The 24163-nt window shown below is 42.5% G+C and overlaps 8 protein-coding genes across 8 annotated transcripts; 4 read left to right on the plus strand and 4 right to left on the minus strand.

Moving 5' to 3' along the window:
- Positions 1-4286: 4286 nt before the first annotated feature.
- Positions 4287-6513, plus strand: EAE97_009225 (uncharacterized protein). Its single transcript, XM_038879740.1, has 3 exons — positions 4287-4604; positions 4664-5692; positions 5933-6513. Exons 1-3 carry the CDS (start codon positions 4433-4435, stop codon positions 6358-6360), a joined length of 1629 nt encoding a protein of 542 aa, XP_038729296.1. The 5' UTR covers positions 4287-4432; the 3' UTR covers positions 6361-6513.
- Positions 6514-7615: 1102 nt separating this feature from the next.
- Positions 7616-8200, minus strand: EAE97_009226 (uncharacterized protein; the record flags this gene model as incomplete). The annotated part of the gene is made up of 2 exons (XM_038879741.1): positions 7616-7794; positions 7942-8200. The coding sequence occupies 2 exons, from the start codon at positions 8198-8200 to the stop codon at positions 7616-7618; spliced, it is 438 nt and encodes a 145-aa protein (XP_038729297.1).
- Positions 8201-8592: 392 nt separating this feature from the next.
- EAE97_009227 (uncharacterized protein) lies at positions 8593-9438 on the plus strand (the record flags this gene model as incomplete). Its single annotated transcript, XM_038879742.1, has 1 exon — positions 8593-9438. The coding sequence occupies one exon, from the start codon at positions 8593-8595 to the stop codon at positions 9436-9438; it is 846 nt and encodes a 281-aa protein (XP_038729298.1).
- A 385-nt stretch (positions 9439-9823) lies between these two features.
- On the minus strand, positions 9824-10235 carry EAE97_009228 (uncharacterized protein; the record flags this gene model as incomplete). The annotated part of the gene is made up of 4 exons (XM_038879743.1): positions 9824-9847; positions 9901-9985; positions 10042-10151; positions 10233-10235. The coding sequence occupies 4 exons, from the start codon at positions 10233-10235 to the stop codon at positions 9824-9826; spliced, it is 222 nt and encodes a 73-aa protein (XP_038729299.1).
- A 464-nt stretch (positions 10236-10699) lies between these two features.
- Positions 10700-11218, plus strand: EAE97_009229 (uncharacterized protein; the record flags this gene model as incomplete). Its single annotated transcript, XM_038879744.1, has 2 exons — positions 10700-10763; positions 10842-11218. 2 exons carry the CDS (start codon positions 10700-10702, stop codon positions 11216-11218), a joined length of 441 nt encoding a protein of 146 aa, XP_038729300.1.
- Positions 11219-14418: 3200 nt separating this feature from the next.
- EAE97_009230 (uncharacterized protein) lies at positions 14419-15867 on the minus strand (the record flags this gene model as incomplete). The annotated part of the gene is made up of 1 exon (XM_038879745.1): positions 14419-15867. The coding sequence occupies one exon, from the start codon at positions 15865-15867 to the stop codon at positions 14419-14421; it is 1449 nt and encodes a 482-aa protein (XP_038729301.1).
- Positions 15868-19629: 3762 nt separating this feature from the next.
- EAE97_009231 (uncharacterized protein) lies at positions 19630-20780 on the plus strand (the record flags this gene model as incomplete). The annotated part of the gene is made up of 2 exons (XM_038879746.1): positions 19630-19866; positions 19980-20780. The coding sequence occupies 2 exons, from the start codon at positions 19630-19632 to the stop codon at positions 20778-20780; spliced, it is 1038 nt and encodes a 345-aa protein (XP_038729302.1).
- A 1270-nt stretch (positions 20781-22050) lies between these two features.
- EAE97_009232 (uncharacterized protein) lies at positions 22051-23512 on the minus strand (the record flags this gene model as incomplete). Its single annotated transcript, XM_038879747.1, has 3 exons — positions 22051-22820; positions 23073-23265; positions 23387-23512. The coding sequence occupies 3 exons, from the start codon at positions 23510-23512 to the stop codon at positions 22051-22053; spliced, it is 1089 nt and encodes a 362-aa protein (XP_038729303.1).
- Between the last annotated feature and the right edge of the window lie 651 nt (positions 23513-24163).

Below are 24163 nucleotides of genomic sequence, written 5' to 3' on the forward strand. Positions count from 1 at the left end.
ACACGTACTTGGTTGGCTGACTGGAATCCTTACATAAATCCAACACTGATTGAGATATCTCAATATAAAATTTGATATGACATTGACTCATCGGAGACTTTATCCCGGCGGCCAGACATTCATGCTAAACGAGCCTCCGAAGTGTTCTAGTGGCAAAAGAAGCAACAACATGGAATTCCCTAGGCTAAGACGGAGTGCAGAACTCTATAACCGAAAAGAACGACATATATTAGAAATTTGGAAACCACTTCGAAAATTAGAGCTGTATAATTTTAGCATGATTAATAGCTTCCTCAGAAGCACGGAGCAACTGCCACTTCAGCCATAGTCTGCTGCTAAGCGAATGGGGAACAAATAAAGTATAATCGTCTCCCCTGCGATTTCAGATCATCTCGCGCTTCGCTCTTCGCACATCAACCTCTTCATGGCTCTCTTCACCATATTTGAATTAAAAGAGAGTTTCCATCCATGAATCAATCCATGACCGATCAATGAACAGATATTCAAAGCTATAACATAACTCGTAAGTTGTTTTAAGATTAGGGGGCTGAGGGGGCGAGGGGGGGTTCACAGATGCACCGTTGGGACGTATTGTGCATATCCAGTACTGTTCAATATCTGATTTCGATACTGTCACGAGGAATGGCGCCACCGACTTGGAAAAACATCTGCTCAACCATAAGCAATCCCAGAATCAGGAGCAGTCAAGGCATAAAGTCAATGTCTCGTGCTGACTCAGGTATTCATTGGCTGAAGGTTAAACTTCGCCATACGATTAACTTTTTCAACAACTACAGAATTTTTCCAATTACTAGATAAATACTCTATTGAGTTTTCATGTCTGGCTTTCAAAGGAAGGTATCGTTCTCGCCACATCACCAAAATGTTGGAGCAAACTCAATTCTCTACCCCCCTCACCCCCATCCAAAATATTAAGAAATTATGCCTCGGATCCGACGATAGCTTCGGACTTGGAGTGAATTCTTGGAATTTGTATTTCACAAGTTACAACAATGCATTCGGTGTTTGAACGATCGTTTGTATCAAGATCCAAATGATGATCTCCGTCTTCTCGGCTCATGCATTCGCAATTCTTTCCCGTATTCTTTCCATCTCCGTGCTGCATTGAGAAGTCCTCCCGGATTTCTAGAACTCTAATCAAACAACAATCTCCTCATTTCCATCCCGGATCAAAAGAACAGGATAGACCTTGCCATAAGCCCGCTATATCCGCAGCAGCCGCTCACTCAGAAAAGTGCAGTGACATGCATTTTCCTTGCCCAGAATTTCTATCATCTTGGCTCTCTTGGCCGTCCCCTCCTTCACTATCCCCTTCATGATATGGCCCTTACCTTCCCTTCATGTATTCAAGGGTAATCTGGTCGATCTATCGACTTGCAGGTCGTGAAGCATCTGTAAATCAAAATTCAAAAACTCGCCCTTGACACACCAGCCACAGAATTCGGAGATTTCGAGGAAACTCGGATTTGTAGCCACAACGACAGGCAGCCAAATCCAGACTTTCTAATTGATCGACCCATTGATTGGTGGAATACTTCCGCGATGCAGAGGAGCTCAGGAGTCAGGGAGCATCATCCAAAGGATGGCCCCCTCCCGCGCCCCGCACTTTTTGGAGGTCGGCGACCCTCCCTTACTTCTTTTTGACATATCTCCGTCCCTTGAGTGCTTCATATATTTAATCTCCATATTATTTAAACCCGGCACCTGTTATATCCATTGCCCTGATAAGAGAGAAGCCGTTTGATGCACGCACGTCGCACTCCTGGTAATTACTACGCAATCTTTTACTGGGACCTGGGAAGAACCCTTTTATTCAGTAGCGAATTTTGGTGCCTGTTTGATTACCTCCAACAGTCAGCCTCATGTTCACAGCTGTCAACTAGTGAATCCTAATTCAACATGCAATGCAAAACATACGGTACAGATTCCAACGCAATCTTTTAAACTTCTCGGGACAAGGTTCCGATCCTGGTCTCAGAATGTCCAAAACTTCTTCGCGTAGAGTCGTGATTGTCTATAACCGAGCGGTGCGACAAGTGCAAAGTTTAACTTTGTGCCCATGACTCGCTGTCAGCACGTGCTCAGCTCATGATTAGTTGTTGTACCCAAAATAATACTGCCGAGTTGCCTTGCTGACAGTCCCGGCAATACTCAGCACTAAATGAAGAGTTTCCAAATCCTGAAAGAGATAGATCTCCACTAGATTGGTTCATATAGAATACGATACGCGTACGGAGTACGGCAATGACTTGATGGTAGCTCATTTGTCATCCGCTTATTTCCCAAGCTATTTCCCAAGCCCTATCTCGAGCCCACCTTTTGTTGGCTGACTTTCTCAAATTTACTATGTCATCTGAAGTCCAAAGAAGTATATAGGTTGGACTTCGGTTTGGAGGGGGGCGGGCTCTCTTCGGACAGCTTGAAAGAAAGACAAAATGATTACATGCAATCATCGTGGCCAGCAACTACGCGCGCGTTGGAGACTTCACCCCCCCACCAGTCCATGTATGAGTGATGGATCTATAAGCAAAAATCTTACTTTTACGTCCATAACAATTTATTAAACTTTGTTCTAAATTCCGTTATCCAATTGCAGGTTTAAGTCCCCGAGTATAGTATATGCTTGCCAAACATTTTGTCATGATTACTGATCTCCGCGACGGGAGATCAGTGGAGCCTCATATTGTACAAAAAATATACAAAACATCGATGAAGCCGACGAAATCGCTTAAATCGGTTGCGACGGAGTCGAGATTCAAGTCATTTCTGGAAATGTCGATGTATTTGCCTTGAAACAAACTCTACTTACAAGTAGTCCACATCGGACCGAGATTTGCGGCCTCTTTCCACCATTTGAGCGTATCCTCTACATATGTTCGCGTCGTCGATGTCATACACCTGAACTTGAAAGAGCAGGCCTTGACACGTCACACATGTATATTTGGGGGACCGCCATCAGAAAGTGCCAGAGGTGGTTTTTTTCTAGGGGTGTCAAAAAGCTTATTTGATCTTCCTACTTCAAATTTGATGAACAGACATTAATTGCTAGTGTGAACCTTACATCCCAAAAAGGGAAGGGTGTACGAGAGCCACAGGATTCCAGCCGCCTTGCCACGCGCCAACAATTTTATGCTTTGCTTTAGTTAAGCTGCACTAATGGTATCTTCCTACACAGGCTACACTAGATCTCAACTCAGCCGCTCAGGCTTGAGAAGAAGCGCTTAGTGTTGACCTAAGAAGGACTTGACACTAGGCACCTATTCACGTTGCTGCCAAAGGGCCCTAGATTTGCCGAGTAGACTTGGTAGAGACAAAGTATGATCTGCTCATGAATCGCATCGAATAGGATTCAATGGCTCTTTGACCTTATTTTTACGTGTGTAGGATCATTTAAGTTCATGTCGTCGTGATTGCGTTGATTGGTTTTTCATGTCATCCTTTATACTCTGTGAATGACACATATCATCAGGCAGTAAAATGACATGTTTCAGAACCCATTCTCCTGGATTGAAGTTTCCTTCTGGGACTGCGGAATGTTTGAACATCGAGCTAGTGGCTCCGATCATGTGCAAGACACGTGAGTCTGATATTTCTTCTTCCACTTTATGGATAGGATAAGACATTTCCCAATGGAAAACTTTGTTCTGCAGAGATACTTCAACATGATTTGTCTGCTTTACGATGCAACCAAATCCTTCTCAAACTTTACTACTATCTGACTTTTCCCACGAATCTCACCGTTTTTTATTTTCAGGAAATCCTACCGGGAGCAGCGAAAAGATCATGAAGATTAAGGAATAAGGACAAACTTGTTGATAGAGAGTTCCTTGGCTTCTATTCATGAGTAACAAAAGTATCAATTCAAAGTTCGTTTCGAATATCCTGTTTCGCCTGAACTTGCAAACTTTGTACCATTTGTTAGGGTATGACGATTAATGACGTACTAGGTATGTCCGCAAGACATTCTCAAATTTTTACGCTCAAACTTTCGAGGCGTTTTCACATGTATTGCTGTCATACATTTTATACATTTTATACATTTTTGACCGCTTGGCCAGTCTGGCCATGTGTTTTTCAAACACAATTCATGTCTATATTGCTGTCCCCAACATGCGGATGCAATCGATAAGACATATGATGTTCTGGAGAAAAATTATGGAGTGTCCACTATTTTCAGTTCGGTAGGCGATCTTTTGCAGACAGTACACTAAATTCTTAATCATGACGTTAACACCTCCCACACAACTTGGGGTTGGCAGTGTTGACACGTTAGCAACTTCCAGTTTGTGCATTCTGTCTCCTTCGTCTTCGTGTCTTGTGAATCATCTACATTGCGAGTTCTGCATGTTATTCAATTTGTACGCATTTGTGCATCTCAGAAGTGATAGTCTCCACTTGTACACCATCTATAATGTCTAATTCTACCCTATATGCATTTGCATTCCTGCTGCTTCTGCAACCTATGGTTCTTGCAGCATCAAAAGCATATGTAGAACTCGTCAATGGAACACCCTACGACTGGCACTTGATATCTAATGAAACACGTCACACGAAATGGTTTCCCAATGCCACCATACCATCCGGTACTCAAGCTACATTCTATTCCTCATACCCGGTTCCACATTCTGACAAATTACCACAGGTACCAGCGCTGAATCCTGTATCTCATGGATTATATATATACGGGACGCAAAGGCAGAAGCAACATATCGCATCGATAATCCTTCATCTCCTGAATCCTTCACCGTTCGAGCCCATCGAAATCCAACCAAAATCGAAGTTGTCTATCATGAAAACCTCTCCTCGCTCAACAATCCCAAAAATTCAATCATCGACCTGATTTACAGCAGAAATCATCCGCATCCATTCATTCTTGCAGGAAATGGTATCTTAACCCCCTATGTCAGCTCCAACCCTCCAATCCCCTGGATGCAGAGGACTATTTCCACTCTCTCCTCAAGACCTCTCCGTCAAATCTGTATGCCCATGGCTCACAATGCCGGCGCTAATATCATAAGCGATTCACTAAAAGGGCCAGGTACCTTACACAACACACAAACACAATCCAACCCTGTATTCATGCAACTAATTCTCGGAGCCCGCTGGTTAGATATACGACCTGTGCTTTTTGAAGGGAAATGGATGACTTACCATGGTGCATATTCCGCAGGGAAAATGTGGGGTGCCACGGGTCAGAGTATTGAGAGTGTAATTGGAGACGTGAATAGATTTACAAAAGCACATCCCGGAGAACTTATCGTGCTTGATATATCGCATGATGCAAGTAATGCGTGGAAATGGAGGAAGTTTAGTGCGATTGATTGGATGAATTTTTACGACTTGTTGAGTGGTATTCGTCATGCCTGGCAGGAACCACGAGGAATGGAATGGGATCTGTCACTTTTACCTTTTGACACTTTTGTAACCAAGGGGGGGAATAGTACGGTGTTGGTGAGGATTCCTTGCGATGCACCGGTACCAGCTTCGGCATTGTCTGGGAGGAGGAAAAGAGATGCAAATAACACTCTGACAGCATCTTCAGCTGGCTGTGATTCTGTTAGTTCGGATGAATACTTTGCACCGTTGAACAACACAGATTCGCACGATTCGCAAGAGCCATCTCCTCCCCTTATTGGTAGGCGGAAAGCATCTAAAATTCCTGATAGCACTCGTAAGTATTGCTTGTCCTTTCACATTGCAGTTCCTAGTTTAAAAGTCGATCTAAATATTACAATCTCCAGAGTATTCCTTTCTGTATTCAGTCTTAAATCATTAGCTCCTCCTTAATGCATTCCAGCGTTTATGTCGTAATTTCCCTTCGTCTTCGCGTCTTTACTCCCCTGTACACATCATTTGTATCAAGATCGCCTCTAGGAAATCCTAACCGCCTCAAACTAACCACTCAATCCAGTGCCTGACCCCCTCTCCCGCCACACCCCCGCCGACTACAAGATACCCTTCACTCTCCTCCCGGCGAGCCGCCTCCCCATAACCGGACACTACTCTGCCACTAACTCGCCTTCACAGCTAGCCTCCTCTCAAGTCCACCTCCTTTCCCAACACAAGTCCTCTTCTTCCATCACCTCTACAAACCCCACTCAAATGCATAAATCAACCTGGATTCTTACTCAACCATATACTTCCCAGGCCGACATCGGTAATTGGTGGAGTTCTAAACTCGGGTATGCGATATTGGCGCAGCGGAGTCTGTTTAGCAATTTTGAAGGACTTGTACGGGGGGAAGGGAAAGAAAGAAAACCGAACTTGATTGAGGTGGATTATATTAGGACTCCGGATGTGGCGGCGTTGGCCATGGCGGTTAATGTTTGGGAGGAGTAAAAGAGGGTCATGGGAGGGAAGAGAAAGGAGACGTCATTTCGATGACTGTATGAGCATTCGGGAAGGCTAGATGGAGACTAGAGTGGAGAGGAGGTTGATACTGTGTATCACATAAAAGTTTATTATTTTAATGTTTATTTTGTAATATTTAGTTGTTCAGTAAATCGACCTATGTTTTGCATCATAACTCCGCATGACTAGAGTAAAATCAGAAAGTGGTTGATAGATGCAGACGCTACACCAAGACTTTACAGACATGACTCCAATCCTCAATGATCTGACTCGGAGACCTGCTAGTGTGGTTGGTGTAACGTGCTTGTGAGAATTAAGTCGCGCAATTACATATCACTAGTTTCTCGGAGAATGATTGTAGCATATAGGGCTTGCCTGCAGCTTTTGCATTTCTATTCCCTCTTTTGTGAGTAGCATCATACCACCCGAAAGGATAATTTCCTTTTTTGATGCAAAAAGAAGCATCCGGCAGATGGGTTTCAAGTAATGACGAGTGGGTGAATGCGGATTGAAAAGAGCTCATGGGTCTGCAGTAGCATTGTGACTGTTTCAGGATCACGGCATGTAAAAAAACAGAATTGGGCATCTTATTGGCTAGGGGGTTATATGCCAGGACAAATATAAATAGCCAGGCCACATAAGAACGAAATATACCTGTCAGGCATTGAGAGAATGGTTGGAATGTAAGTGTGCTACTATATACACATTGGCAGCATTGATGTCTGTTGAAAGGATATACAGTACCTAGGTAGTAATTGCCATGGCAGTAGTCCCCAGGTAGCTAGCGGAGCGTCACATCAATTGCTTCTTTTGCCATTTTTGGTGATACTTTTCGATATTATGGCTGAGAACTATTAGATGAGGTATTGTCACTAGGAAATTGGCATATTGCGCGCTTGAGCGTTTGGGAGCACCGAGTGAGGGGAAATTGTGAAGTCAAATTACACTTTGCCACTCGCCCCAAGCCCACAAACATCGACTCGAGACGAACAACCAGCCATTATCTTGACTCCATTCCAATCTCCCAAATATTCATCACACAAGAACCATTTTCACGAACCAAATCCGTTCCAAAAGACAAATTGATGGTGATCATGATCAATGGAGATATTTCATTCCCAAATGCTGCAGGTGTGAAAGTACTATGCCCTATATGTAGATTCTGAGCCTAGCCATCGATCGTCGCGACAGCAAAACACCATATCCCATTCCCCCCAAGAAGCAAAATCGTTAACATATTCGTTTATGATCTTGGCTTCTCCTTCTTCTCCTTCCACAAAGCAGACAATCCAACACCAGAGACCTTGACGACCTTGAAACGAACACCAGGAATATCTCCCTTGGCCTTTCCCTTACGACCGAAACCAGCGAGGAGGACCTCGTCGTTCTCATCGACAAAGTTAAGACAACCATCGTTAGGAACTGTGAGAAAAAATCATATTAGTATATCTTCATTTTCAATTCTCTCATTTCTCCAAATGCCTCATATCATCCTTCTCTCGCCCGCAGATCTTCATTTCATCCTCCGCCACCTCGCAGGAATCCCATGATATAAAATAATCCACATACCGAAAGCAGTGACCTTCTTTCCGTTCTTGATCAACTGGACTCTGACACACTTTCGGATAGCGGAGTTAGGTTGTTTGGCCTCGACTCCGACCTTCTCGAGAACGATACCCTTGGCGTGGGAGGAACCTCCGAATGGCGAGGACTTGAAAGCGGTACCCAAAGCACGCTTCTTGTAGGACAAATCAGACCATCTTTGCTCGCGACGATGGTTTTGAAGTTTGCGAGCGGCGTTGAGACCTCTTGGCTTTCCTTTACCCATGATTGCTATTGAGAAATTTCGAATTAGCTCCTGATTGAAATTTATTGAGAATATAAATCGTAGAGAAATTGGGTATGTACCGAATTAAGGCGATAACGGGATTGATGGGTTATGGTTAGTTGTCGATATGTCGTTGCGAAAGCTGGAGAGAAGAATTTCAAAATCACAATGAGTGCGTGAAGCTAAAATGCGCTAAGCGAACAAATGAATTTCTGGGCAGAAGAAATTGTGGCCTGAGAGTAGTCAGAATTGATTTTGTTATAAGGCATCTACATTTGATGCAGATTGTCGGCGATAACAATCACTGATAAGAAGCTCGATAACTTCCATCTCCCGGCTTCTCCAAATTACTTCCATCCACACATACAATCTTTTCGTTTCCAAGGCCCAGCATGGATCAATCACCAAACTCAAAATCAAAACGACCAGTTCGTGATCCACCTCCAGTACTTTTTACTACACCTTCTCAAAATGCCTCTCACGTATCATTAGAAGGTACTCTAGCGCCTGTACAGTCCAATCAATCATCAACCTTATATCCTACCACTTCTAGAAATTCACTCGTCCGTCAACGTTCCCAAAGATTACCATTACGAACTAATCTCGATGGACCGACCGATACAGCTCCCGTAACTTCCCTTCCTCGCGCAGGGAAAGCCCCTTCCGAAGGACAAAAACAAGCTGCGAGAACCGACGCATTATGGGCCGAAATGCAAAGTACATTAGAAGAAGTTGAGCTTAGTGCTGTAAATGCGACGCATGTATTTGGACCTGAACATAGTAGAGCTTTAGAGGAATTAAGGAAAACACAAATAGCTTTGGCGCAAGCGTGGGCTAGGAGTGAAGCGGATGATGTGGTTGATGAGGGACGTAAAGGTGATATTGGGGGTGGGACATTGGGAAGTGAGGGGAAGAGCGCTCTAGATGGACCAGGAATGACGGCGACATCTGGGACGGATGGAGGAAGGAGTACGACCACTAGTGGGGTTCATAGTGGAGGCGGAGAGAAGATGGGTAGTAGATTGGAGGAGGATACAAAGGCAGATATTGTGTTGGCAAGGAAGAGAAGGGAGGCTAATGATAGGTATTTCCAAAGGGTTAATGAAGGAGTTCTTGATGTGGTAGCAAAGTTGGAGGAAGTAGCTTCTGCAATGAGATCTGTGGAACAAGAGAGTCGAGATATTTGGGGTGACAATGAAACTATGGATACTGCAAGTATTCAAAGTTCATTGCCATGAACCATGACGTAAGAGCTCTAATCTCGATTTTGAAGGACCGAGGAATGGACTTTTACGTCCATTGTTTAGCATTTTTCTTGGTTGTATACTATATATGGGCGTTCGAGTGAGCATTAGCGAAGGTGTTTTGGTTATTGAAAATTGGAGACTGGAGACTGGCGCAAAGGAATAGCTTCTGCAAGGAAGGCGTGGATGCCCAGGAGGGTAAAATAGTCTGGTATAATGTTCGATTATGCGTATAATGTAATATCATTCTGGCTTAAATGCCACCATCTCATAACATTCCAAGCACACCTCTATGCCAAATATCTTCGAGATCCAGACCTCGTTTTGACATGAATTCACCCCCCCTCCAAACGCCATGCGAATCCCCTCTCCCAAACATTTAGTTACCAACAAACAGAGAAACCTATTGTCATTCATTAGTAACTCCCCAGTCTAGCCAAGCAGAGTAAAACTCACAGCCATGACAACACAGCAAACACTTATATAAGGACTCAATCGCTCTCCTATCCTCGCACATTTCCAGAACAATCCGGTAAAAGTGCTAGTTTCCATCAGTATTATAATTCCCAGCTTTTTTGAAAACAAATGCTATCGTACCCTTCCTTATTCCGATCCATAATATTGGGAAACAATTGATGTGCGTATGCGCTCGTGCATATGAGGAGAAGGAGCACTAGCAGCGCTGACTGGAAATTGAAGAGAGCTGACTAGATAGCTTGTTAATACTTTTGCGCAAGAGGAATTCGCATATGCAGAGTCCTCAACTAAAGTTTATGGGTTTGACAAACCATTTTGTAGGGTAATAGTCGAAATCACAGGAAAAGTTTTAGATGATTGGGGTGTTCCTCAACATATGAATCTGTAAATACCATCTATCAAACACATTTCCATTCACATGCATGGATTGGGCAATCGGTAACCGGACTATCTATGATCCCGAGTTACGGATAAATTTTTAATCATAGTATAGCTCGCGGAAGCTCTGCGACTCTACTTTACATCAAAGATTCAATTTCCTCCCAGAGAGACAGTTCCATCTCAAGAAATGCGCCAATACATCTAATTTATAACGCTTGATACTTGTGCTCACGGATTCACGGATTCAGAAATTAACTGAAAATACAACTATTTATCAGAACCTTAACGATCAAATCTGGGAACATAACTATTATTAGTATTGAACCTCTACAAAACGTGCGCAATCCATCGCATCATACATCAGCTATTCCAATCCAAATTTCACACTACCTCAAAAATGTCTGAACCAAGAGCTCGCGCAGCCAAAAACCGTGGTCAACAAAACTTCACCGAAGCAGAACGTACGTTTCAATCTTTCCCTACAGTTCTTCCTCTTCTATTCCTACCAATCAACACCCAAACTAATCCAACATATCCAGTAAAATCTTTCCTCCACGCTCACGGTGACGTCCATCATGCACTTGAAACTACGACCAAAACTCTCGATGAAATAGTAACTGATTTCATCATCGAGCTCTGTTTTGAAGCATCTCGCGCAGCCCAAATAGCTGGCCGACAAAAAGTTAAACTCGATGATATTAAATTTGCTTGTCGGAAGAATCCAGCATTTTTGGGAAAGATCACAGAGGTGTTCGAGAAGAAAATGTTTATTGATGAGGCCAAGAAAACTTTTGATGCGACGGATGATAAGTTGACGAAGAGTAGTGGGGGGAAGGTAGAGACGTTGGGAGAGGAGGATGATGTGGAAGATGCGGTGAATGTTGTTAAGGGTAGGAAGGGGATGGGAAGTGATTAGGGGGTTATGAGGAAAAAAGATATACTTTGGGAAATTGGTATTTGGAGTTGGATAGGATAGGATAGGATAGGATAGGTTGATACCCATATTTGGAGTTCATTTTCGGAATCAATCATAATCTTTTACGTCTTTTGACTGCTGATTTTATTTTCACATCCTTCTACAGCTCATGAAGTTGATATTCTTGAATCTTTGCTCCAAGTGGAAGCAACCATTCAGTGTTACCTGTCGACGTTCCATATATCCAAGCGATTTTTTTCAAGAGACTTGTAATTGGGTTATAATTCCACGTCCCGTTAGTCTCATAAGAAGACAGGTCTATATCACCATCTGGATTTCCAATTAAAGCTGGATGTGCTAGCTCTCACACTGTTCATAAAGTGTATCTACCACGATGAAAGAATACTACTATGTTCTCGTCCCAGCGAACAATATCTTCTCATATTCCAAACAAGTAGACCACATAGATCTTCATGTGTTCTGATGATCATCTCTTCTCAATTTTCGCAGTGGCTGTTTATAGAAGACTGCTTACATATGAAAAGGCCGGAACCAGCTATTAATTGCTTTCCCCCTTTGTCTTTGGACTCTCATACTATGTATGTTTTCTATCACTGCAGTCTATCTTGACCGAATCCAAGATTGCAGCCATATTCATTCTTCCTCTCCTCTCCATTCTTTTCTCGCCCTGCTACGAAATCATACACAAGCCAAGAGCATGACCAAGCCGTATATCCAATTCAAATAATATATCTATCGAAATCAATCGATTTATTCACATCAGGAATCAACGTTAAATCCCAAGTCTCGGCTGAGAACAAGAATTTAGCTACCTGTCGAGAGTCTGTATCGTTTTCTGAATGAGATGATGAGGATTTCACAAACGTACATACCAAGGATATCTTCATTCCAGTCCGTTCTTGCTTCTAAATACCTAGGTACTACGAACTGTATGGATTTTCAAATATTGTACTGTAATGAATGATTTGGCTTACAGCTATGAGTAATCGTCAAACTTGAACATCATCTGTGCTTTATATCCTGCGGTATATCTGTAGAAGATACGTATATGGATAATCAAGGTGATTGGAATCTGGGATGTTTGGTAGAGATTGGTGGTATGGAGGATATAAATACAAACATGGATATAAACATGGATATAAATATCTTATTTAGTTTTAATCTATATCAAGGACTGGATATCAAGATTAGATTATATCCCACACTCCTTTTCTAGTATATCCATAGCTAGGTAATCTTCTCGATTAGATAATTACTATAAATCAAAGGGGTGATAGAAATGAGCAGATTCTTTTCTTGATTTCTGAATCGTGTTGTTCGCATTTTCTGGGTTTCGCAAGGTGGTTTTGTGCAGCGAATCGGGAGTGGGGGGGGGGGAGATGTGTATTGCTATTTCTTTCCTGTATTACTTCATTTGCATCATCACCTTACTGTCTCAATCCATCGTATTCCATTCTATTATATTATATTCACTCTATCAATATCTCATTCTCGTTCTCATTCTTAATACCACATACATACTTATTCTATAATACATACCAAACCATCCAGCATAAATCAAACATCAAATCAGCATAAAAATATCAAAACGAAATATAATACAACACAACACAACACAAACAGATATATAACAGAGAAGTTCATCGTAGGTGCCTACTAGTGATCTCATACACTCTTCTCTTTTCGAAATACAGAAATTTATTTCGATTCAATTCAGTTCAATTCGACATCTCGTTAGTGAAATACCTAGAGAGATAGTATGATGTTATTGAGTTGGACTATTTATTTATATTTATTTCTTTTAGATATATACTGACTCATTTTCACTAAATTTTCACTAAATTTTACTCGGTTTCATAGTATATCAAACCCCGATGAATTGTTTATTGTTTAGCCTTTTGACTATGAGATAGGATATAGATATAGATATAGATATACGGAGAACTTCTTAGGGTTGGGGTGGGGGGGAGGTTATTAGTTTGTTTTGTTTTGTTTTTTTTCTGTAGTGTTATGTGAAGCTATCTATCTATCTATTAATCAATCAGTGGGGAAACTTGATATTAATCATATTATATTATAGTATATTTCAATACAATATCATTCTCCTCAAGCTTTTCTTTAATATCTATATTCACATCTATATCTATACTCGTTCTTCTCCTTCTCCTTCTCCTATCATCTACAAAATCTCAAATCTCAAGATATAAAAAGAAAATCTACTAAATATAAATAATAAACAATGAATATTCTCTTTCCCTTCTCTCCCGCCTTTTGTTTTTCTATTCTTCTATTCCTCTATTCCTTCCCTTCCATCTTCTATCCCCTTCCTCTATTTCTATACCCTATACCCTATTTCCTACACACACTAATCTAATTCAATCTCATCTACTCATCTAATCATCTAATCATCCAACTATTCTTTATCCCATCTCCCATCTCCCATCTCCCATCTCCCATCTCCCATCTCCCATCTCCCATCTCCCATCTCCCATCTCCCATCTCCCATCTCCCATCTCCCATCTCCCATCTCCCATCCCCCATCCCCAATTCCAATTCCAAACCCCAAACCCAATTCCAAGCACCATCTCCAGCATCCGAACCCCAAACCTAGAATTCTGAATTTCGAATTTCGAATTTCAAGACCTAATATTCAGATCTCTGTAATGAAGAGTAGGTATTTGTTATATATATGTATATATATGTATATATATGTATATATATGTATATACATGTATATAAATATCTGAATCTCTGAATATCTGAATCTCGAAGAAGAAGAAGAAGAAGAAATGTGATAAGGAGGGAAATGATTGTTAATATCAACATCAACATCAACATCACCAGTTTTCAAAACACAAATCAATAATACACTCAAACTCAAACTCTAACTCAAACTATAAAATAAAATATTCCAATGATTATATCTTTTATATATCCACCATGCATCTGTCCATCTATCCAATCTACCTAGTACCAGTAATCTATTTCATAATTTCCTATGCAAGTACCCAAGTCTCCAAGCTCGATAGATATATATCCAAAACGCCATTCCATGCAAAGTAATGTGAAGCAAAGCATCATCAAACCATCCAAATATCAAAGTAAATTCCCCACTGATATCAACAATCATTATACCATCTATACACACCATCCCGAGATCACATTCAATCCAATTCTTCTCACAATCCAAAGTACATGAAACCTAGCACACCCATCATAAGCATGACTGTACTTCTCCCCAGTACATCCAATCTTCCCGCATCACTCGTCGCCGAAGTACCACAACATTCCCGATTATATGTGACATTGTTCCACTCAGCGGCGACTTCAAAAACACTTCCTTGTCCCACATTGTAGAAATCTACATTCAGGAACTTTGGTGGGAATCCCCAATCCTGCACACATTGCTCGACATTCATTCCCAATGATCCATATCCCGTGACATTATTCGTCTCATTCAGCAAATTCTGGTACGGGACCAACAGCGAGATGCCCAGGAGATTGATATCATAGTTCAAATTATGATTTGTCATGTAGATGTGCGATTTCGCATCAGTATCGAGAAGATTGGGTGGACGTTGTGGTGTACATGGGAACGAGCGATTGGTGGGATCAAAAGGAGTTTCCCACATTTGTGTGAATTCGTCGAGAATCCATGGATAGGCGGTTTGGTTTGCTTCGTAGTCCATGAAGAAGACGACTCTCTTTCCGCTGAGAATCATGCTGGCGAGGGTTGGCCAATCGTCGAGCGCCATGGGAATCTTGGGGGGCACGTATGCGTAGTTTTGGAGACCAGTTTCTTCGATAAATGGAATGTATTTGTCGACTTTGGAGTAATTTCCATTGCCGAGGAGAATGGTGACGACGTCGAAGGGATGGGCTTGTACCCAATCGTAAACTTCACTCAGATAAGTTGTGATAGGACCAGCGTCCAATATATCACAGGAAGTATGGCAGAAATGTGGAATGCTTCCATTCCATTGAATTTGAGCCTGTAATAATCTGATGCCATCGTTGAGTTGGGTTGTCACATCCAATGCTTGATTTGCAGCCGCGCTACCACTTCTCACAAATGGAGAATTGTGTGCGGATACTTCGGTGATATTTCCGTAACTGCGGTCGCAGAATTCAACATAGTTGTTGCAAGGAGTGGTGTTGGTTGCTACGGCAGAGCTGGAAGTGGAGGTGGCTGTTGAATTGGATGTTCCATTGATGGCAGTGGTGGTGGTATGACGTCCTCCACCCGTTAGAACAATCTGTGTGGCGGAACTGGTTGATTCTGTTGCGTTTCCGGTCAACGTCTCTGTGCCCAATGCATAGATGGTAGTCGATCCCAAAGTCGTGGTGCGAGTGGTGGTGCTACCAGTTGAAGTCGAGACTATCGCTTCAGTCGATACAGGGGAGGAAGAGGTAGAAAGTGTAATTGTAGTAGAAAGAGAAAGGTAAGACCCTGTAGGAGTTCTTAATTCCGACCCCGTTATTGTGGTTAAATCAGTTTCCGTTGAAGTGGAATCTGTGATGGATCTTGAACTTGAAGTCGAACTCGAACTCGAAGTACTTTCTGAAGTTGCTTGAGCATGCACTCCCGCAGCCAGTAAAGTGACTGAAAAGAGGCGAGAAAACAACATTTTTCCTACTATGATTCTGCAGTGATTTCTTCGACGCCTAATCACTTTGGCAGATCAGTAGATAGGATTGTGAAAGTATTCAAGATAGAGACAAGATGTAAACGAGTGGAGAAGGTTTTGGGGGAAGAGGTAGGTATAACTCGAATTCGAGAAGTTTGGGGAAAAAGTTTAGATAGCGATAGGAATTTGGGATGGTGAAGGTGGGATTGGGATTTCACAAGTCGACGTCAGAAAAAGAATTCCTCTGTAGGGAGTAAAAGGTGTGTAAAGGGCAGAATGCTACCTAATTTGGAATGATTGATGAAAAATTGAATACTAATGCAGAGATTTCCCAAATAGGAGTAGTAAGTACTTAAATAGATGAAATAAATATCTAGTTGGTAGTAACTCGGTGGCACGGTTGAAGAAGGGAAAAATGAAGTTTATTCCAAAGGCAAGGCAGGGCAAGGAAGACAAGGCAAGGCAAGGCAAGGCAAGGCAAGGCAAGGCAATGAATGACGTTATTCAGTTGTTTTATTTTCTATTTTCGTGTGCCGTGTACGTTTTCTTTCTTCACCTCCATTTCGTACACGGCAGCGGTAACGGGAGTGGTACTTCAGATATTGAAATAAATGCGAGAGGCTTGAGAGGTTTGAGGGGCTTGAAAGTTGAGGGAGGGAGGAGGGAGGAGGGAGGAGGGACGAGGGAGGAGGGGCTTAACTTACTCAAGATTCAAGGACTCGAGGGACTCACTCGCATTGGAAGAAAGTCTGTTTCAAGACACAGACACCACAGTGGATACGCAATTCAATTTTAGCTTCGGATACTCGGCGAATATACCAAGGGAAAACAAGCCCCCTTTGAAGAATTGAGAGTCTTGAGAGTCTTGTCATTCTTGAAGATATACTCATTGACAAATCTTCTACTTGTGCGTACCGGTATACGATTTGAGATAGATTCTAGATGATGATGATGGTGATGGTGATGATGGCGAGTGCATTTAGATGGTGGAGTATTCCGTAGACCAGAGGAGGAATCTAACTATATACCATCTTAGCTTTCATCCCCCCCAAATAGTCTTTCCTTTGGAAATATCGATCTTCCTTTGGTTTGTAGATCTACATGTGCTTGCTTGACTGGTGCGATGGTACCATTTGTGACTTGTCCCTGAATCATAGCGGGAGGGAGGGAGGAAGGGTAGTCCCAAGCGAACGGGTACAAGCCATTCTTCTATCCATCTATTCAATTGATCAATCATTCATTCTGTCATCCACCCATTCAATCAATCATTCATCCTGTCATCATACTTGGGCTTACGCACGAAGAAAAGTAAAAGGATTGACAGCTTTAAACAGTATCGTGTACAATACAGTACAGTACAGTATCCTTATGTGACAGCCAGCCAAACTAATGCAAAAAATCACACACAAACATTGAATCTCCAAATATAACAATTGAACTCTAACCTTTCAGTCCCTTCACCACATCACCACATCACCACATCATCCAAATGTCTTACAATTGTATCAAATAGAGTTTCACAAAAGCTCGTCATAATTTTCTGCGTCTTCTTGTCATCGGCCTCTCACACCCTCTCACCTCTTCTATTCTGAAAACACCAGTCCCACCTTCTCTCCCAATTCCATGGTCCAAGCCTCATTCCCGCCCCTCTTTACCCTCACGGCCAAGACGGCTATTCCAGGATGAGATCCATGTGGAACTACCTAACCTCATCTTCCTGCATAGATCCGAGTCTAGGATTACGGACATTTCCTCCCTAAGCAAAGCCTAAACAAAGCACTTGAAATAACGAGGTGCAGAATATCGGCAGAGGGTAAATCATGATTGATTAAGGGTCTAGATGATGAGGATGTATCATCTAGTAAGGATACCATACCATACCATACCATACCATACCATACCATCTTATCCTACCACCAATACATACTCCATAGGTGACTCAAGTTTGAAAAGGGAAGAAAAACTCTTCTGCTTTGAGTTGGAAAAAATCAAAAGAAATTCCTCTCAAGACAAAGTGTAAACTTACACAGTCACCTACCTAGTATCTATACCAAGGATCATCTAACCTTACTTAACCGTCAATTAACCGCCAAGTGTACCGGTGGCATTCTTTTACAAGCAAACAAACAAAGAAAAAAAAGAAAAGAGAAGCAGACGAGCCAGTACAGTACAGTACAGTACACACCCGTACCGTATCGGTATCCCCAATATCCCAATTCTCGTATTCACAATCTTGTCTTGTCAATGAGCGATGACCTATAGATCTCTACCGGTATCATCGGAGAGAAACCCTTCCCCCCCCCCCCCCCTTCCGCCTTCCTCATCCCTAAAACTGCGCCTCGATGTACCTAAGCTCAATACCGTATCGATGAGTAGGTGTTACATTCTCAAGCTTACCTATCGAACCACCATTACTCAAGCTCTTGGACGTTGGATAACATGATGTTCAGGGGGATGATCTTCCTATTATTCTTATTCTTCCTACCAATTCTAGAATTCTAGAATTCTCACTGCGTATTCAGCGTATCCACCACCACCAACACCAACACCAACAAAATCAAGCTTTTATGAAAAGTGTACCATACATACATACATACATACATACATACTAGGTACCGGTAATCAATCAACAAATTCGAGATCCGTCCTCCTCTAGATTCTCACAGTTTTGCTTGGAGAAATTCAATAGTTTCCTTGGTTGAATAATGTCAAGGTCTCCAGATGGATTAAAACTTTCGTAGGTACATACTAATACTACATACATACTTATGTACAACTACATCAGTGGCGTTTTCTTCTTCTTCTTCTTCTTCTTCTTTTTTTCTTTCCTCTCTTCTCACCATCTATCTCCCTGTCTCGCCTGTTTCCTGAGTCTCGTCTCGTCTCGTCTCGTCGGTCAAAAATCTGTTTGTGTTTGCTGTACAAATCCAACCTCCCGACCCGACCATCACCTAGCACCTAGGTAGTTTCAAAGCGTCAAGCCATTCAAATCACTCCAGAATCCAGATCTAGAATAGAAGATGAATTGATTGACTGTCAAGCTTCCTCCAAGCTCCAACACGAAAAAAAAGCCAGTTCTCGACGCGCAAGATTACTTTAGGACCCTCTTTTACTAAAATGTCAATCCATGCATCAAAGTGTCCAAGCCCCCCTGTGTGTGGATAGTAGGTGTAGGTACCATGGTTTCGATGATGTCGATAAGAATGGGTCGTAGGGTAAATCTAATTTGTTTCCATTCTTATTATTTGATTTTATTTGATTTTATTCTTCAAGTTATATTTGTGAGCATTGAAAATATCCAGTGACGGTATTATTATTCATCATCTTTGTTATCATCTCTACCATACTGGTACATGCCGCTTCTCTACTAATAAACTAACGTCGGTGAAAACTGGGTACTGGTCAAGTAGAATCAAGCTTTGGGTGAAGAATTGCATAGAGGAAGTGAGAGGAGAATATCAGTGGATGATTATCTGATATCTATCCTAGTATCCTTCTACCGTCTTTGATTTTTGGATGGATCGATTTTTGCTGGTTTATTGATTGGATTTTTTTGGATTGCGCTCTTCCATCATTGTCGTCGTCCTTGTCTGTTACTCATCCTTCACTCACTCACATTTGATACCCATCTATCTGCATAGATAGGATTTGTGAAAGAGTCCAAAGAGATAGTCATCAAACCAATTCCCTCATCTCATCTCAGTTCAATTCCAACAGCAATCAATAACCTCATCTCATCTCACCTCACCACCCAATCTCACCATGGGTTTCTTTCCCAATCGAAAACGTCAAGAAGCAATCCCAGCTCACCAAACAGGAACCATAGCCCCAGAAGGTCGCACCACAGACAAAAGTTCTGATCGAACATTAACTCCCGGTGACAATTCAAACCATGTCTCGACGGCGGGCGTGGATATCAAGAGAGCTACCAAGGCGAGGAAGAGAGCTATTTATATCACCAGTTTCTTGTATCTGATCGCCGTTATCTTTTTAATTCTGGTAAGTTTTGATTTTCTAGACTGTCACCCATTGCTATTGCCATCACCATCCCCCCCATATCTTAACTCATCTCAATCTTCTCCCTCATCTTCTAAAACTAACACAAATCTCAGACAATCATCGGCAATATAAACAACCGTGCCGTCATCCGCGATACCTGGTTCTTCCGACTCGATCTCACCAACATCATTCCCGAATCCGTCGGCGGTGGCATCACACTCCAAAACTCTCTCGCCCGATCCCTCGGCCTCCACGATTTCTACCAAGTCGGCCTCTGGAATTTCTGCGAAGGCTACAACGATGAAGGCATCACCGCTTGCTCCTCCCCTCAAAACCTCTACTGGTTCAACCCCGTTGATATCCTCCTCAATGAACTTCTCGCCGGCGCAACCATTGCCCTCCCCGCTGAAATCAACAATATCCTCAGTCTCATCCGCATCGCTAGTCACATCATGTTCGGGTTCTTCATCACCGGTGTCGTTATGAGTTTCTGCAACATTTTCCTCTCCTTCTTCACTATCTACTCGCGTTGGATTTCAGGCTTCTACGCCATCTGGACGTTCATCTCTGCGCTTCTCGTCACCACGGCGGCAATCATCGCCACGGTTATGTTTATCATTTTCCGCAATACGGTGACGAGTCAGGCGGGCTTGAATATTGGCGCGAGTGTGGGAACCCAGATGTTTGCGTTTATGTGGATCGGTGCGTCCTGTGTGATTATCGCGTGGGTGATTCATGTGGGTATGTGTTGTTGTGGGGCCAGTCGGAGGGATGTGAAGAGTGGGAGGAGGATGGGCAGTAAGAAGGCGTATTCCAGTGGCGTTATGCCCGTCGAGATGGAGGAGAAGCGGGGTGGGAAGAAGAGGACGATTCCCGGGTTTGGGAGGAGGAAGACGGCGGGAGAAGTGGTTTAGGTTAGTTTTGGTTAGGTTGTGATTCCTTGGTGGGGGTTGCTTCTTTTTCTTTTTCTTCTTCTTCTTCTTCCTCCTCCTCCTCTGGATGATTGGATAATAGATGGATCGAACGGGGAATATCATACATATTATAGAGTGAGAGGGGAAGAACATATGGATATCCATATACATCGATGAACATCAAAACCAACATCAACATCAAACATCCAATCCAGAGCATAAAAATACAAATAAAAATGCCACGGAAGTATATATATACACACATATATACATACATACACAATCTATATACACAATCTATATAGTTATGAAGATTAGGATATCAGGATATATATCGGGACAAGGGACATGGCGTTAGTAGATGGATAGAGATAGAATATCGGCGGCTGACTGTTGCTGGATAGGTAGATATAAATAGGGTAGGCTACGTAGCCTTTGGGAATTTTTGAGGGAGATTTTTTTGTATATAGGGTTTGGCAGGTTTGGAATGGGAATCTTGGGAATGGAATTGGGGGAGGGATAGGAGAGGAGAGGAGAGGAGAGGGGAGGAGAGGAGTGGAGAGGAGAGGAGTGGAGTGGAGTGGAGATTATAGCGAGACCATGCTAGTATTAATATGAATTAGATGTTAGATAGCATTATCTGGGTAGTGGTTAGTGGTTAGAAGGGTTGGTGGGAGGGTTGGTGGTGGATGGGGAGAATTGAAGAGAATTGAAGAGAATGGTATTGAAGAGAATACCAGATTTGTTTTTTGGTGTATTGTGTCTTGGTGTCTTGGTGTGCTGTATGTTGTATATTGTATGTCATGTTTTATAAAACTTATATTTTATATTTTATAAACTCAATTCTTGAAGAGATTGTGCTTTTTTTTCTTTGGTATCTCTATCCTGTCGCTTTTCTGTGAGGGGAGGGGAGGGGAGGGGAGGGGAAGGGAGGGGAGAGGAGAGAGGAGTTGAGATGCTTGAGATGCTTGAGATGCTTGAGATGCTTGAGGAGTCGTTAACTGGGTCGTGGTATTGTGATTTGATATGTATGATATGTATGATATGTATGATATGTATGGTATGATTATACTGAGCACCCATTTCTATTTTTTCTTCAGAGTTTTCTGGTTCTCCAATATGGTATGGTATAGCTTATACTGAGTGAGCATTTCTATTGAACCAATGAGAAGAGGAAGTATTTCGTTGGTGAAAGAAATATTAAGGTCATGTGTTTCTTGAAGGGTTGTGTATTTCTCTCTCATATATACTTGTACTTATACACCAAAATCTACTTCCACTCCACACTCCAAATCTTCTGACCCCTCCAAAAAGGCACAACCTCCACCCCCTCCCCCTTGAAACTCGCTCTCACAGTCTCCTCTCCATTCCTCAACACAATTCTCTGTCCCTCTGCAGATCCCGCCTCCGCAACCCCATAAAACTTCCTTCCCCTCTTCCCCAAAAATCCCTCCAAAATCTCCCTCGTCACATCCTCCTCCTTCAAAACCCCCATCTCCACTCCCCTCTCCAACGCCGTAATCACATGACCCACCGCATGCGCCTGCGTGAATACGCCCGCGGCCGTCTTTCCCGTTCCGCCCTTCTTGGCGCCGATATCGTGGGGTGCGCTATCGGTGCCGAGGAAGAATTTTTCGGAATCCTCGACTGCGGCGACGAGTAACGCGGTACGATCGCTCGGTAATTTCGCGACCGGTTTGCAGAAGTGGAAAGCGTCGTCGGCCCATTGGTCGATGGTGAGGAAGAGGTGGTGAGCGGTGATTGTACCGACGACGTTGGGACCGCATTGTTTGACGGTTTGGATGGCGGCGGCGGTGGTGCAGTGTTCGAGGACGATTTTGAGGGTGGGGAATTGGCGGTGGAGAGAGAGCAGGGTGGGGAGGAAAGAAGCTTCGGCGTTGAGGATGGTGATGTCTTTTTTGTGGTCCGAGGGACATTCGCCGTGGAGATTGAGTACGAGACCTTCTTCAGCCATGGCGGCGAAGACGGGGTAGAAGGGTTCGTAGGAGATGACGCCTGAGGAGGAATTGGTAGTTACACCTGTGTTTGGTTAGTTTCGTCTATGTAAGTAGATTTTTGAAAAGGGAAATAGATGAAGTAGAGTATTGATTAGTCCGGACTGGGGGACTAGCAGATTGTAAGTTCTCGATACTTGAAAGAAATACATTATCCAAGGTAAAGGAGTATTTGAAACTCTCTACTCTTTTAGTATTGTATTACTTCAAAGACTGAAAGCTTCTAATCATCGTACTGCAGTCCGGATGACTACAACTTTAGATGAAAAACACGAACCAGCTGGATAACTTTTAATTCCCACAATTCCCGCCTTCTTAGCCTCTCGAACAGTTTCAGGGGTGATACTCTCGTGTAAATAAAGAGTCATGAGATAATTGACATTTGGCTCGATGGCAAGAAGACGTTCTTTATAGGCCAGGGCTGCAGCTACTGTAGTAACGGGTGGAACGAGATTGGGCATCACATAGACCTATTGTATGATAGATTAGCAAATCAGAGAAAAAATTCAAATAATCTAGACTTGGTGATCAAGAAGAGAACTTTCGAAATCTGGATGGAACAAAACTCTTTCTATATAGAAAACCACTTACGGTATCCACTCCTCCCAACTTAATGGTTGGAACAACTGTCTCCATCATCTTTCCATCTCGTAGATGTACGTGAAAATCTGCCGCTGCAGGGAGTTCTAAGCCGTCGAATTTGGAAAGGGGTGACATTTTTCTTTTTCTTCTGTGGAAACTTGAGGGTTTGAATGTAAATTATTTACAAATACTAGGAACTTTCCTCATTCAAATCTCTTTCAACCTTCAAGTACCTATGTACCTATGTTTGATCTTTTTAATTTGTGCTGTGCTAGTCAAAAGCTGACTGGAATTTTAGATCAAAGGTTGCTAATAAATCGTGAGGGTCAGTTACAATTTCTGGAGAGAAGAGAAGAGCACTCACGTATCGAAACTCTATATTGACAACCTCGAATTACTAGAGAAGATACGTAAATATTGATCAACACTCTCATAAAAGCTCAAGAAAAAGATCGCTCGTCGTTGGTGGGATGAATGGTGGGGTGCTGCTAAATTTTTGCATCACGTGCGATGAATGCTAGAGATTAGAGGTGTGCACTAATTTTTTGGTGCTCGGTTCCGGATTGTGTGTGTGTCAATCTGTATTGCATATTGGAGTTTTTAGGTATTTGAAGGTGATAATAGGACTCTGACCTAACTCTTGACATTACCTAGTATGTTTAAGATGATCGAGGGACAAAAAGTATGCCAGCTAGCGGATCGATGGAAGTCACCTCCAGACAGTCTTTAAGTCGTTATAAAGAGAAAGATAAAAACTGTGGTATTTTAATAACAGTATATTTTGTA

Source organism: Botrytis byssoidea (genome assembly GCF_014898295.1).
Source record: "Botrytis byssoidea strain MUCL 94 chromosome Unknown BBYS_021, whole genome shotgun sequence".
NCBI classification, from domain to species: domain Eukaryota; kingdom Fungi; phylum Ascomycota; class Leotiomycetes; order Helotiales; family Sclerotiniaceae; genus Botrytis; species Botrytis byssoidea.